This window comes from Triturus cristatus, chromosome 1_1 (assembly GCF_964204655.1).
Source record: "Triturus cristatus chromosome 1_1, aTriCri1.1, whole genome shotgun sequence".
In the NCBI taxonomy this organism is placed as follows: domain Eukaryota; kingdom Metazoa; phylum Chordata; class Amphibia; order Caudata; family Salamandridae; genus Triturus; species Triturus cristatus.
In genome coordinates, this window is record NC_140579.1 from 135127055 (window position 1) to 135141770 (window position 14716).

General features: G+C 54.8%; 1 protein-coding gene across 1 annotated transcript in view; it reads right to left on the reverse strand.

Annotated features, from left to right (window-relative positions):
* Positions 1-448: 448 nt before the first annotated feature.
* Positions 449-14716, reverse strand: part of LOC146869810 (H-2 class I histocompatibility antigen, Q9 alpha chain-like) — a 43430-nt gene continuing 29162 nt past the window's right edge. The window contains exons 2-4 of the mRNA XM_085617763.1: positions 3353-3622; positions 1526-1547; positions 449-1092 (exon numbers count right to left, since the gene is read on the reverse strand). Coding sequence (XP_085473889.1) covers positions 801-1092; positions 1526-1547; positions 3353-3622 — 584 coding nt within the window. The 3' untranslated portion in view covers positions 449-800. The remainder of the gene's footprint in view (positions 1093-1525; positions 1548-3352; positions 3623-14716) is intronic.

A 14716-nucleotide genomic window follows, 5' to 3' on the forward strand; every position in this document is an offset into this window, starting at 1 on the left:
GAAGGTGAATAGAGAAATGCAGCATTTATGTAAGGTGAGGAGAGTGTGTTGGTTGGAACATAAGGACATCAAAAAAGATTTCATGGTCTATAGGCAGGATGGGGTGCAGCTTTCTTTCACGGGGAATGAATTATACTTGTCAGAACTCAGGGAAAGGTGAGCCATGGCATTGGCAATGAAGAGATGGTGTTTATAAGGCTGTTGGGGCAACAGCCAAATTTCTGCTTGCTCGTTGGACAAACATGGCTGATGTGTATTGCAAAAAGGGACCACGGAGCAGGAAAAACTCCTTGACAGTATTTTATCTCAGTGGCAGAAATGGAGGAGCTCACGACAAGTCAAAAGGGTTGGGGGTTTTACAGGGTAGTCCTGGCAGAGGGTGTATAGGGGAGTTATGGTTAGGTGGCATGTGAAGGACAACAATTGGAAGGAAAAGGGATGGTAAGGAATGAATGTTTGAATGATGGCTTGGGGAATGCTCTTGTTGGGGTGGAGTTTTAAGTGTGGCAGTTCAGGAAAAGGTATTGTATTAGTGAGGCAGGGTCTTGATCAAATTCCAGTCTGCATGCCTGCCCTAAAAAAGCGGCCTTGTGCCCTTATTTTGGTCTGGTTATTCTGCATATTCATGCCCGATGTCAGCTGGTGGGTGGGAGAGGTGCAGACCGGACTTCACACACAAACCACCAGCCCAGGAGTGTATCACTGTCTCCCCACCACTTTCCCAGTAAGCTATGTGGAGTACAGCGCTATTAGTACCTGTCCACACAGATGACTCAGTGCCTGGTGGGAGGCAGTACATTCTATTTGAATACCCATAACCCACCACTTTGGAGACTCTCCGCCCCGTTTCTCAAGTATTTCTTCAGGTACTCGAAGCACGTCCCCTCCAGGTATTCCTTATCTCGCTGGATGATGCTCCTCTCAGAGTTCCATCGGTCCTGTGTGATCTTGGCCGCATCCATGGCCGCCGTGTAGGTCAGTCTGTCCTTGTCAAAGCTGATGAAGTCGTGTCCATCGAAGGCGTATTGATCAAACTCCTCGATAGAGCCGTCCTCTTGGAGCTCACAGCCGTGTACTGGACAATGTGGAGACCTAAGGGGGAGAAAGCGGTGGAGGAGAGTGTGAGAGGCAAGGGGGGAGTAAGGGTCTGACATCTCCAGACAGACAGTAAGTGAAGACAAGAAACCTCCCTCAAGAAGACCTCCTTCCAGAGCTCACAGCCGAACATAAACTGGGCCATGTGGAGGGAGACTTAAGGAAGGGGAGAAAGAGTTGGGAGTTCTCAGAGCAGCGTGATGTCTTAGGGGCCAATAGGGGCAGCAGAGAGTGATACCTGCAGAAGGGCAGCAGAGAGTCTGTGCCTTAGGGGCGAGCAGCAAAGAGTGGTGAAACCGTCAGGAAACCAGAGATTAAATGAGAGCCTGGGGGAGGCGGGAGGTGGGGACAGAGTGACGGTCCGATGTCTCCAGGCAGAGATCGGGGGAGCTAAGAAAATCTCCACTTGCGCAGGTCCCAGAGCTCAAACACCACCTGCGCCATGTGGAGACCTATAGGAATGGTGTGTGGGAGAGTGAGGGGCTAAAGGAGCAGAGTGATGGCCCGACAGGGTGAGGGGGAAAGGGTGCCAGGCAGACAGTGATTGTGGACAAGAATCCCTCCCCCTTCGATTGACCAGTCCCTCTGACAGGGGTGCTAAGTGCGATCTGATGGACAACAGCACAGAGTGTGTCTGAGGGGGAGCAGGGAACAGTGGGGCCCCTGTGTGTGGCAGTGGGGGCCTTGTTACCCCCGGTGTGGTTGGCCCCCAGGGATCACTCAGCCCTGGTCTTTTTCTCTAATTACCACCTCCATCATTCATCCCTGCTATGCCTCACCCCCACCCTTTTGTCAGTGTTACTCATTCCCCCTCCTGTAGATCCCACATCATTCGCCCCCTCTAGTTGTCACCTCCTTCCCCTAGTGTCACTCACCTCCGGTCTGGTTGCCCCCTCCCCTGGTGTCACTCACTCTCAGTCTGGTTGTCCTACCGTTGTCACTCACCCCTAGTCTGGTTTCCACCTTCCAGCGGGTGTCACTCACCCCAGTCTAGTTGCCCCTGGCATCACTCACCTTCGGTCTGGTTCCTTCTCCCCTGGTGTCACTCACCCCTGGTATGGATCACTCCTCCCCTTCCCTGGTGTCACTCACCCCGAGTCTAGTTGCCCTGCTACCCCATCCCACCCCCCTGCTATGCCTCACCCCAACCCCCTTGTCACTCTTTACTCATACCCCCTCCAATCCCCAATCATTCGCCCCCTCTAGTTGTTGCCCTCTCTCCCTGGTGTCACTCATCCCTGGTCTGGTTACTCCTCCTCTGATTTCACCCCTGGTGTGGTTACTTCCTTCCCTGGTGTCACTCATGCCTGGTCTGGTTGCCCCCCTCCTTGGTACCACTCACCCTCAGATCTGGTTGTCTCCATCCCATGGAGTCACTGACCCTCAGCCTGGTTGCCCCTACCCCAGTGTTACTTACCCTCAGTCTGGTAGCCCCATCCTCTGGTATCACTTATCCCTGGTTGCCCCCTCCCTTGGTGTCACTCACCCAACACGGTCTGGTTGTCCCTCCCCCAGTGTCACTCACCACCGGTCTGGTTGCTCCTCCCCAGGTGTCACTCACCCCGGTGTAGTTGCTCAATCCCCTGGTATCACTCAAGCCCAGTCTGATGGCTCCTTCCCCTGGTTTCACTTACCCCTGGTCTTGTTGCTCCTCCCCGATATCACTCACCCACGTCTGGAAGCCCCATTCCTTGATGTTACTCACACACCCAGTCTGGTTGGGCCCTCCCCCGGTGACACTCACTCCCGGCCTAGCTGCTCCCACTCTTGTCACTAACCCCCAGTCTGGTTGTCCCACTCCCCCGATGTCACTCAGCCCCAGTCTGGTGACCCTGCCCTCCCCCGGTGTCACTCACCCCCAGTCTGGTTGCCACTCACCCCGGTGTCACTCACCCTTGGTCAGGTTGCCGCTCCTCGGTGTCACCCCCAGTCTGGTGACTGTCCCCCTCCCCCGTTGTCACTCACCCCCAGTCTGGTTGCCCCCCTCCCCCGCTGTCACTCACCCCTGGTCTGGTTGCCCCTCCCATGGTTTCACTCACCCAAGGTCGGGTTGCCCCCTTCCTCGGGTTTCACTCACTCCTGGTCTAGTTGCCCCAACTCATGTCACTAAAACCTGGTATGGTTGCCCCTCTCAGGTGACACCCCCATTCTGGTGACAGTAGCCTCCCTGGTGTCACTCACCCCGGTCTGGTTGCCCCCCCACCTCTCCTAGTGGCACTCACCCCCAGTCTGGTTGCCCCTCCTCTGTGTCACTTACCCGGGGTCTGGTTGACTCGCTCCATCACGTTCCTCACATTGGCCTTGAACACCTGCTCCGCTCCTCGGCTGTACTCGGTTTCCACCTCCCGGTATTGGGGGTCCTTAATGGTGATCTTCTCCATCCAGGGGGCCACGGGGCTCATGCTGTTGCTCTCACTGGTGTAACTGACGATGGGGACATCGTCCATGTATCCAACTATGGAGAACTGAGGGACCCCGGGGAGGGGCCCCGATAGGGAGGCATAGAAGTACCGGAGGGAGTGCGAGTCTGGAGGGAAAGAGGGACAGAGGTTCAGAGAAGAGAGCGCACACTCCTCCCCCACATGTAATACTTTTCCTCTGCACCCTTACACAACATTGCACCCCCCCACCAATGTGTCTAAAGAAACTGTGAGACCCTGGGGAGGGGGTGGGAAGAGAGAGGGACAGAGAACAGACGTAAATGAAGGCCGCAGGGAGGGGGGGGAGCAAACACTGAGGAAGGAAAGACTGATTCTGGCAGCGAGGGGGCAGGGACTGCACCTCACATGGAGTTGCATTAAAGGTACCATGTCTAATACTGCCCCCCGCCCCCACGTGGTCATTCCTTCCTTTGACCAGCCTGGTGAAGGTGGTTAATAGGGGGCTAGTTATGGAGCTTAAGACTGTTCTAGACAGTGCTGACATGGAGGGCTGTATTTACAATACAACGCCCCTCTAACGCGGATGGTGGGGGCCATAGATTTATCTGAACACTCCCCTCAGGTACATAGAAACCATAACTTACATGGCTTCATCCCTTAGCTCTATGCAAATGCCACCACATCTAATTGAGCAGGAGAAGAAGGGTGAGAACCACTCTCTTATCAACTCTGCGAGGATTAAAGCCCGAGTGCGTCCTATCATGGCTTTAAACCAGTGTCTGCAGGTGAAACAGCTGTATGTACAGAGCTGAGATCGCAAAACAATACCCAGGGGCCCTATACCTTGGAGCCAAGGTGTGACAGAGAAAAGTGGTGGAGTCATGAGGGGCAGAGCCACGAAAAGCAGAGTTTGACGTCAATTTACGCATTCATTTTTGTTAAACCTCAGCCACAAGGACTAATGTGACAGCAAATATGCTGCGGCTTACTTAGCTGATCACAAAGTGGCTGCATTTTGTCTGTTTCAGGTGTGTCGCAGGGAAAGTGGGACTGGTTCCCTCCCCACACACATTGAAGAATCCAGTTGGATCTTGGCGGCTAAATTACATGGCTTCTGGTTTTGGCCCAAGTGCATGCAGAGGAAAGAGGCACCTTGGGATTTCTCGATGCACATGAGACAATAGAGAAATCCGGTCCACAGTGAGGACCCCCGCTAAGTATAATCCTGGAAATTTCTGATCCATATGTAACTGCACCAAGTTAGATGTAGTAACTTTTCAAATCAGGGTGTTTTTGAATTGTCCTAGTCCTGAAGAAGGCTACACCTTCATCAGGGCAAGGATGGACCAATGGTGTGGGACAGACACACCTACAATCATAAAAAAAAGTTATGAACAATTTCAAAATATATAAAGTTTGTACATACAAGGTCAGCAATTCAATATTCAACAGATTAATTTCTCAACTCAGATCTGCCACGGAGGACAAGGATCGTAAGTATGATGGGCATGAAATACAAAAACCAAAATGGAATAGAGTGCGCTGCGGGAATACAATACATAGAAAAGAAATAAAAAGATATATTAAAATAATTTAACACACAGGATAATATTGTGAAGGAATGATAAACCGTGTATAGTCCTCAAAACCATATAGTTCAGTAGAAAGATGTATGACACCAGAAAAGAAAGGAATACTACGAGATAACGAAAGAAAATTCTAAGAAATGAAGAAGAAAAAGACACCCAATCAGCGTGATAAAGACATAGAGAGAATACGTGAGACACAATGTCACCCATCACCTGAAAAAGGCGTTCTCATAAAGGGCCACATGTACGACCATTTTTAGTGGTCGCAAACAGGAAATAAGGTTGTTTGCGACTGCTAAATAGGTCTGTTGCATGTACAAAACCCTATTTTGGAAGCTTTTTACCTACTACCGACTCGCAAAATAAGGTTTGCAAGTCGCTATTAGGAAGGGGCATTCCAAGGGCGTCCCTTCCTAATAGCTAGTCGCAGTGCCATATATAAATGTTTTGTGACCAAAATGTAGTTGCAAAACATTAATATTTTAGCTTCTCCGTGAAGTAAGAGGTAACCCATTCACAAATGGAAAGGAACCCCAACGAAACCCTTCCCCTCGATGAACGGTTGCGAAAACATTTTTATATGTCCCACCGAGCACTGCCTACTCCTAAACAAGCATTGGCATAGCCAATAGGTCTCGCTTTTTGGACCGTATAAGTGTTTAGTCATGCAGCACAATATCCTTGGTGCAACAACATCAACTGTTGCATGGCTAAACACTTACAAGGTCCCAAAGGCGAGACCTATTGGCTATGCCAATGCTTGTTTTGCGTTGGTAGCTTGTTTCAAATCTCGGTGCAAAACTGTACTAGCAGAAGGCTTGTGTAATGTGGTGCCAGTGTACCAACATTATTCATCGGCAATAACTGAAAAATGCACTGTGGCTGATGGCGTTTGTAAAACCCAGGACAGACTGTCTCTGCCTCTCAGGGCGTGTAGTCAGCTCAGCTGGCATGTTTCCCGCGCCGCCCGCGGTGGTTCAGCTCTCGGATGAGCATTATGGCATCGCCGCTTCTTATTCTTCATTTGTGTCGGAGCCTTCCTCGGCCTAGCCAGGAAAGGGGACGGGAAGCAGACCTGAGAAACCAGGCGAGAAAGGGGATCAGCGACACAGGGTGACGGAAGGGGGTCAGAGGTTAATCTCACGCATGCTGGAGAGTGTTTAATTGACAGGGTCCATGAGCCTCTGCGTGCCACCCATCCTGGTGTCCCATGCCACTTAGTATTTATTATATATCACCCAATAATAACTTCTTATGGGAATGAAAAGCAGAGGCCCTTCACGGCCATAAGGGGCAAAGAGCCACGGGCAGGTGGGGTCAGAGCATGCGCACTGCAAGGGAACATTGCAAGCAGAGCTAGCCCGTCTCCTGGCTCCATCGGACAAGGCCATCGGCATCTTCCGCTGCTGGTACTCCAGCTTGGCAGCAGGCAAAGGTAGGAAAGGGAGGGGGAGGCGGGCGCCCTCTCATGGCTGCCAGCTCGGAGAGAGGAGCCGCTGCCAGCTCCTTCCCCTGACCTTGGAGAAGCAGCGAGAGAGGCTGGCAGGGAGGAGAGCAACAGAGCGCAGCCACTGCCGGCGCCCTACCCCCGCCAGCCAGGTTTGCGGAGGGCACCTGAGGGGCAGAGTCTGCACCCACGGATGGGGCAGCACCGCGGGTGCAGAGGCAGGACGCGGTGCAGGGAGGAGGGGACTAAGGAGCCAGTGCTTGCTGTGAGTAGCTTGCGCTTAGGAGAAGGGTAGTTTGTTGTGTTGGCACTGCTGTATACTATGGAGTAATACATGACGTAAGGTAGAGCGTGCCGGCGGCGGCCCTTCGGGGATCCCCCCGGGCAGACGTAGACCATGTAGAGGTGCAGGCCCAGGGTCGCAGTTACTATCAGGTATGAGTAAAGGACACAACACTGTCATAGGTTACTGGGCTACACCATAGAGACCACGTGCGGTCTCGCCCACCTTTATTTATCCCCTCAGGGCGAGCCCGCCCCCAGGGGTGTGTGGATGCATGTGTGGTATCGCAACATTGTAGTGGAGAGCCCGAGTGGCTCTCTACATCCCTCCTTCGTTTTAGATATACAACCCACACACGATCCATACTTTGGGAAAAGTCTATACATAGTCTCTTAGTCTCTGGCTAGGCGCCGGATTGGGGCGCAGCCCGTACCTCAGGCACCTGGAGTAAGAATCGAGTGACCTGTCCTGCAACAGAGTCCCAGAATCACCCGCCCCACTGTCTTGACTCCCTGACCCCTGGCAGGCCTCCTCACCTGACTCAGACGGTCGTCCGCCGGCCAGAGGGGAAGCTATTCAGGTGGGAGACGTTGGAGCCCCGGCCATGACCCGGCCCTGGGCCAGATCAGGATCTTCGACCTCCCGGCCCGTCTCCGGCACCGCCTTGAAGCTGGACACATTCCTCGTGATGGTCTGCTGGCCCCGACGTGCTGTGATCATGGTCCCTTGCACCCCTGTCACTGTCCATTTCTCAGGTTCATAGGGGGTTCGGAACTTCCAGCCGGGGTGCCGGTCCTTGATGACCACGCTGTCTCCAACCTTGAGCTCAGTGTCCTGGGCTCGGGGTGCTTCACTCGCCTTCTGGTTCGTCAACTCTCTCCTGGCCTGAATGGCGGCTTCATCTCGCTCTGCGGGGGTCCAGGCGGGATCCATCGGGATACTGTCCCTCGGGGCTCTTCTAAACAGGAGATGCGCGGGTGCACATTTCGTGGTGCTATGGGGGATCTGACGGTACACTCCCAAGAACTGACTTAAGGCTGCCTCCGGATCATCCCCGGCCTCCACGGCGATCCGCAGTGCCCGGTTGAGTGTCCTCATCAGCCGTTCCACCTCCCCATTAGCTTGCGGCCACAGGGGTGTGATTTTCCGGTGCCGGATGGCTTGACTCGTCAGGTATTCATGAAACTCCCGCCCCTGAAATGGGGGCCCATTGTCCGACTTGATCTCTTCGGGCAGTCCCATCGTTGCAAACACGAGATCTTGACGTGAGGAAATGCGGTGGACGCAATGACTTCCACTATCGGGAACTTTGAAAAAGAGTCAACCAGCACCATCATCTGCCGACCATCCGGAAAACTTCCAACGTCTATGCTGAGATGCGTCCATGGCGACGTGCTTGCTTCCTCAGTGATCACCCGGGCGGGTGCTGGATCCCCTCCAGTGATGGTGCAGGCATGGCACTGTCTGACCATTTCATCGACCTTGGTATCCATCGCCGAGAACCACACCTTGTCTCGGAGTCGTGCTTTGGTCTTGGCCGTGCCTTGGTGGCCCACGTGCGCAAGGGCTAAAACCTTCTGCTGGAGGCTCTCTGGGACCACTATCAGCCGCCCCCTCAGGATGACGTCTTTGTCCCCCACGCTGAGCTCACTCCGGATGTGCCACAGTTGCTGACGAGCATGACTGACCTCCGGCCGCAGCGCCCGAGCCCCGTCGAGGAAATGAGTCCATCCCTCACGATCTAGCGCTTTCCGTACTCAGGTAAGAGTGGGGTCTTCCCGTGTAGCTATGCCGATTTCTTCCAGAGTCATGGCTTTCGGACAGGCCCCTTGGGACACCATTCTCACGAACGCCTCCGTATAGCATGTGTCTTCCTGCGCTCCTGCATCGAGGCTGGGCTTTGGATGTCTGGACAGGTAGTCCGCGGGGTTGTGGGCCCCTGGCCCGTACACCACCTTGAACTGGTACCCTTGCAGTTGGACGGCCCACCGTTCGATTCTGGGTGGGGCGAGCCTCGTCGATCCCGTGAACAGGGAGAGTAGAGACTTGTGATCGGTGACCACGGTGAAGTCTTGTCCGCAGAGATACAGATGGAAGTGCTGGCACGCCCATTTGATGGCCAGCGCCTCTCTCTCAATTTGGGCGTACCTCGTTTCCGTGTCGGTCAGTGCCTTGCTGGCATATGCCACCGGCTTCCATACTTCGGAGCTGTGCTCCTGCAGGAGGACGGCCCCCAGGCCCACCGGGCTGGCGTCCACCACCAGTTCCGTTTTCCGTCGCGGGTGGAAGTATGCCATGATTGTCTTATCGAGGAGCCCTTCCTTGATTTCTTGGAACGCTTTATGAGCTTCCGGGGTCCATTCCCAAGGGCGATCTTGGTGCGTGAGGGCGCGCAGCGGTTCAGACATCGCGGCCAGTCGGGGAATGAACCGCCCGCAGTACGTAGCCATTCCGAGGAAGCTTCGAACCTCTGTCGGGCTCCGAGGTGTGGGTGCCGCTCTGATGGCCTCTGCTTTCTTCGGATCTACCAGCAGTCCGTCGCGCGTGAACGTGTATCCAAAGAAGTCTACCCGGTCCTGGTAGAACGAACATTTTGCCTTGTGCAGGGTCAACCCGCACTCCTCTAGCCTTCGGAGCGTGGCCCTCAGGTGAGCATGGTGCTCCTCCAGGGTGGTGGAGTAGACCAGGATGTCGTCACTGAGGTTAATCACCCCTTGCAGTCCCGACAATGACTCTCGAATGGCGTTCTGGAACACTTCTGCCGCAGAGGAGACGCCAAAACTTAGCCTCTTGTATCTGCGGAGACCAACGTGTGTTGAAAAGGTCGTTATGTATCGGCTGCTGGGATCCAGTTGCAGCTGGTGGTATCCTGCATTAAGATCCAGCTTCGAGAACCACTTGGCCCCGTTGAGATCTGCCACTATGTCGTCCATCATGGGGGTGATGTGCCTTTCCCTCTTCACCGCGGTGTTGGGCAACCGCATGTCGACACAAAGCCGAATGGCTCCGGGCTGTTTGGGCTTGGGCGCCACGACCAGAGGGGACACCCAGGGCGTGGGGCCGGACACCTTCTCGATTACGTCCAGTTCCTCGAGTTTCCTCAGCTCCTCTTCCACCTGCGGGCGCAAGTTGAACGGTACCCTCCGGTGTCTCAAGGCTACTGGCCTCACGGTCGAGTCTATGTGCAGTTTGAACCTTTTGCCCTTCAGTTTGCCCAGGCCGGTGAAGAGAGCTGGGAACTCTTGGAGTATGTCCTCCGCGTGGGAGTCATGAACTTGATTCGCAAAGAAGACCAGGCCAAGGTCCTCGGCAGTGTGACAGCTGAGCAGCGTCCCCTTCTTGCCCTCCGTGACATAGAATTGCGTCTGCATGGAGTATCCTCCGCTGGCGACGGTGGTGGTAATGAAGCCACGGAGCGGAAGGGGATCTGTCCCTCCGTATGTGTATATTCGCGCCTTCGACGACGCCAGCGGGGGTCTTGGAGATAGTCGGTCATACTGGTCCGAGTCCATGACGTTGACAGACGCACCGGTGTCGATGAGGGCCTGGATCTCTGCACAGCCCACGGAGACTGAGCACATGGGCGGTGGCCTCCACCAGGAGCTTGTCCTGCTGACGAACGACACCACGAATACCTCATCGTCTTCGTCCTCGTACACCGGGTCGTGCGCCTGGTGGTGGGGTCGGTCACTCGGCGGAGGATCCTCGTGTTCGATCTGGAGCACCTGTTGTTGTCCAAACTTCGGCCTCGCGGACTGCTGCCTGAAGCGTCCGCCTCGGCACACCCGGGCGTAGTGGTTCATCCTCCCGCAGCCTTTTGCTCCGCAGACTGCCGTCGCCGGGTGATCTTCCCCACAGTATCCACACAGGCCCGACGTCGTGGGCTTGGGCGCCGAGCGAGGCGCGGGTGGCCGCCTTTGTATTGCCTTTGTATTGCCTCTACCCTCTCCTCCTTGATGGGCACGATCTTGAGCCCCGGTCCTGCCGCCACGGGAGCGTGGAGGGCGGCTTCCATTTCTTCCGCCCGGGCATCGGAGAGTTCGTGGACCGGGCCAGGATGAGGATGTCATCTAGCGAGATCCCTGGCTGCCGAAGGATCAGCTTCCGGAGGAGCTTGGAGCGACATCCTAAAATGATTTGATCCCTTATCTCAGCCCTTTGATCGGCGAATGGGCACGTGCTGGCCAGCCGGCGCAGCCGTGCATAGAACATGTCCACCGACTCTGCGTCCGTTTGACACGCCCTCCTGAACTTGAATTTTTCGAAGTCCGGGTTCAGTTGGGGATCAAAATGCTTGTTCAGGGCCGCAACCGCGGCGTCGTAATCATCATCGTCCCCGGTGTCAGGAAGCGTGTCGAACAGCTCGTAAATTTCCACCCCTCCATAGTAGATTAGTAACGATCTCTTTACCGCCCCGTCCGTCTCTCGGGTCCCTCGGAAGTAGTGATTCAAATGACCTATCCATGCTTTCCAGCGTGGGGCGGCGGTAGCTGGGTCTGATGCTTCGCTGAAGGGGGGTAAAGGCACTACGGCTGTGTGGGTGACCACCGAAGGTGGCGGGGGATTGTTGACAGCCACCGCGGCAGGTCCGCTCCTTTGCGATGCGCCTGCGCCGGTAGCCGGCGTTGTGGACATGTTGGGGCTTGGGGCAGCCTGAGTAACGCTTGTGCTGGAGTGCAGCCCTGATGGGGTATGGGTATACCCCGTGCCTTGTCTTCAGTAGCGGTGAGGCAGAGTAATGCCCTCCTAGGCCTGGATTCGTAGCTGCCAATGCTTGTTTGAGTAATGCCCTCCTAGGCCTGGATTTGTAGCTGCCAATGCTTGTGTGCTGGAACCTAGGCGTCTTCGCCTCGTGCCGACGAGCTACTCCCCCCCCAGGGAGTCTCCACGCTACAGCTAGCAGCCACGAGCTGCACAGACGGGCACATTTCTGGCAGGCAGCGCGAAGGGCAGCCTGCCGAGGCCCCCTCGCCGGAGACAGATCGTCGTCGAGCGCCGGGGAGAGCGCGTCGACTGCCACTCACCCGGCCAAACAGGAGATGTCACCAGCGGCTCCAGGCGAGCGCGGACCAGCAAGCGGGTGGGGTCCGCCGACAGCAGGCTTCAGGCGGAGGCAGGCCGCCTCCTTCACCACGCGGGTGGGAACCGCAGGCAGCGGCAGCGATGAAAGCGAGGAGGGAGCGTGACCGCTCCCCTTGCTCCTGCAACAGCGTCGCACGCACGGGCACGACCGTCCTCGTCGCCAGTGTAGAGGTGCAGGCCCAGGGTTGCAGTTACTATCAGGTATGAGTAAAGGACACAACACTGTCATAGGTTACTGGGCTACACCATAGCGACCACGTGCGGTCTCGCCCACCTTTATTTATCCCCTCGGGGCAAGCCCGCCCCCAGGGGTGTGTGGATGCATGTGTGGTATCGCAACATTGTAGTGGAGAGCCCGAGTGGCTCTCTACAGACCAGAGCAGCGGCTTGTTATCTCAGCTGTGGGCTGACAATGCTGGAATGCTAGGCAGATACTGTTCTAGCACCTAAAACCCCAGAAACCCCCGTCCTTCCGGTCCATTTTTTGGAACACCAGAGCGTACAGGTACAGGGTTGCCTCTCCACTGGTCTGCTCTGCATCTGAACTGGAGGCTGTAGTGGGCTGCTTGCAGGGAAATAAGCACAAGGACTCTCAGGTGTAGATGGAAACAGTGCACTTTATTACCACCAATAAAGTAGCGATATACTCGGGAGAGCGCCGGAGGCCGACTTACTCGTGCGCGCCTCGGCACATACTGATCGCCAAAATGGCCGCCTCGCGCCTACGTCATCACACGCAGCATGACAACTAGAGCGCAACTCTACATATCTCCCCTTTTTTATACAAACACAAACAACAATAGTAGTTTACTTGCGTGCACTGTTGCTTCCGTCTCCCATCTCAAAGTCTCTAAACTTTGCAGGTCTCACCACCGTTCTTCCAGTCCGAGTACGTCTCACCGGGGTGCTCGTGGTAGGAACAACCTTCTCTCGGGAAGTTCTCATCTCTCCTCCTTCGGTGTTTGGAAGAACTCCCTTGTCGGGGAAACCTCCCAGGCCACCCCGGGGATCAGAGTTGTTCATTTCTTCGTCATACTGTACATCTGCCTCTCCCCCTCTTTCCCTTGAGCCGCTTGTGTTGTTGTCCTCCGGTATAGTCTCCGTCCCTTGGGTCCCGGGCGGTGTCATTTGTTCCCTTTCCCTTCCGTTCCATTGCATGATTTTATTGCATTTGGACATTCGGTCCTGTGACCACACCTTTCCGTCGCTGAGTAGGGCTGACCGATTATACACTTCTTCCACCTGCATCGGTGCACTGAATTTGCTGTCCCCTTTCCTTCGTAAATGGGCCAATTTGACCCGAACCCATTCTCCTTTCTCCAGCTCAGTCTTCTTGACCTTGTTCCTAGGTTGTAGTGCTCCGCGTATATCTTCTGAGCTTTCTCCAGGTTTTGGCGTACTACTGCTGGAGACCACTTGCTCGTGATGGTGCGCTCCTTCCAGGCCACATTATCTTTCGTGAAAGGGTCTCTACCCTGTAGGATCTGAAAGGGGCTGTACCCAGTGCTGGTAGGTGTGATCCTGTACGCCCACAACATGTTCTTCAGTTCCTTTTCCCAGTCTTTACCAATCGCAATCGCTGCCTGTACGGACCCCATAATGACTCGGTTGAATCTTTTGGCTTGACCATTCCCTGCCGGATGGTATATGGAGGTGTGTTTAATCCTGATACCATTCCTTGCCATGTAGGTGTTCCACTTGTCAGACACAAATTGCGGCCCATTGTCACTTAAGAGGGAACGTGGGATACCTTCTCTAAGGAATACGGCTGTTAGGAACTTTAGTATGTTCTCAGTGTCCATATCTTCTTGTATGTCCACTTCCGGCCACTTGGAGTACTTATCCACCAGTACCAACACGTATTTGGGGGTCCCTTGATTGTCCAGTATCGGGCCCAGGATGTCTATGGCTAGGTCTTCCCAAGGGTTCACAGGGTTGTCAAACTTCCCTAGGGGTGGACGCATCAGACTCATGGATTTGTCCGCTCTTTGGCATTGGCTGCACTCCCGCACGTGCCTCTCTATCTGGGTGTCCATCGCCGGCCACCAGTACATCTGTTTTGCTCTCGTTTTCGTTTTGACGATTCCCAGGTGGCCCTCGTGAATGAGAGTCATAATATGTGGTATCAGCTTGCTTGGGGGAACCACTTTCTCTCCTCTTCTCAAGAAGGTGCCCCGGTCACAAACCAATAGCTCCTCTCTAACTTCGTAGAATTTCCTGATTGTTGCCCCCAGGCGCTTCTTTTCTGGCCATCCCCTCATGATGTATTGCTTTACCGCTTCTATGTCTGTGTCTGTCTGGTATGCGTCCCTCCATTCCTGCTCGCTTATCACTTGTTCGTGATCCCCCATGAATGCTACCTTACATTCTTCTTCTTCCCACATCCCAGGAGCTTCCTCCATAGCCGATGCTCGGCTAAGGTAATCAGCCACCTTGTTCTTGTTTCCTGGGATGTGCTCCACGTCATATCTGTAATCTAACAGTTTTAGGGTCATCTTTGCAATGCGGGGCGTTGCTGTGGCATGTCCTGCCGATGTGAGTACCTTGACCAAGGGCTTGTGGTCTGTCCTCAGTCTGAACCTCGTTCCCCATAAAAACTGACGGAACTTGTCCATAGCCCATACAACAGCCAGCGTTTCTTTCTCTATGACGCTGTACTTCTGCTCTGTGGGAGACAGGGCTCGGGATGCGAAGCTTAGGGTAGATAGTCCTCCGCCTTCCGATTCTTGCATTAGGACAGCTCCTAGGCCTCACTCACTGGCGTCTGTCGTCAGGACTGACCTGGCTCGTGGGTCATATCCGTTCAGCGGGACGGCCGTGCTGATGTCCATCTTAATCT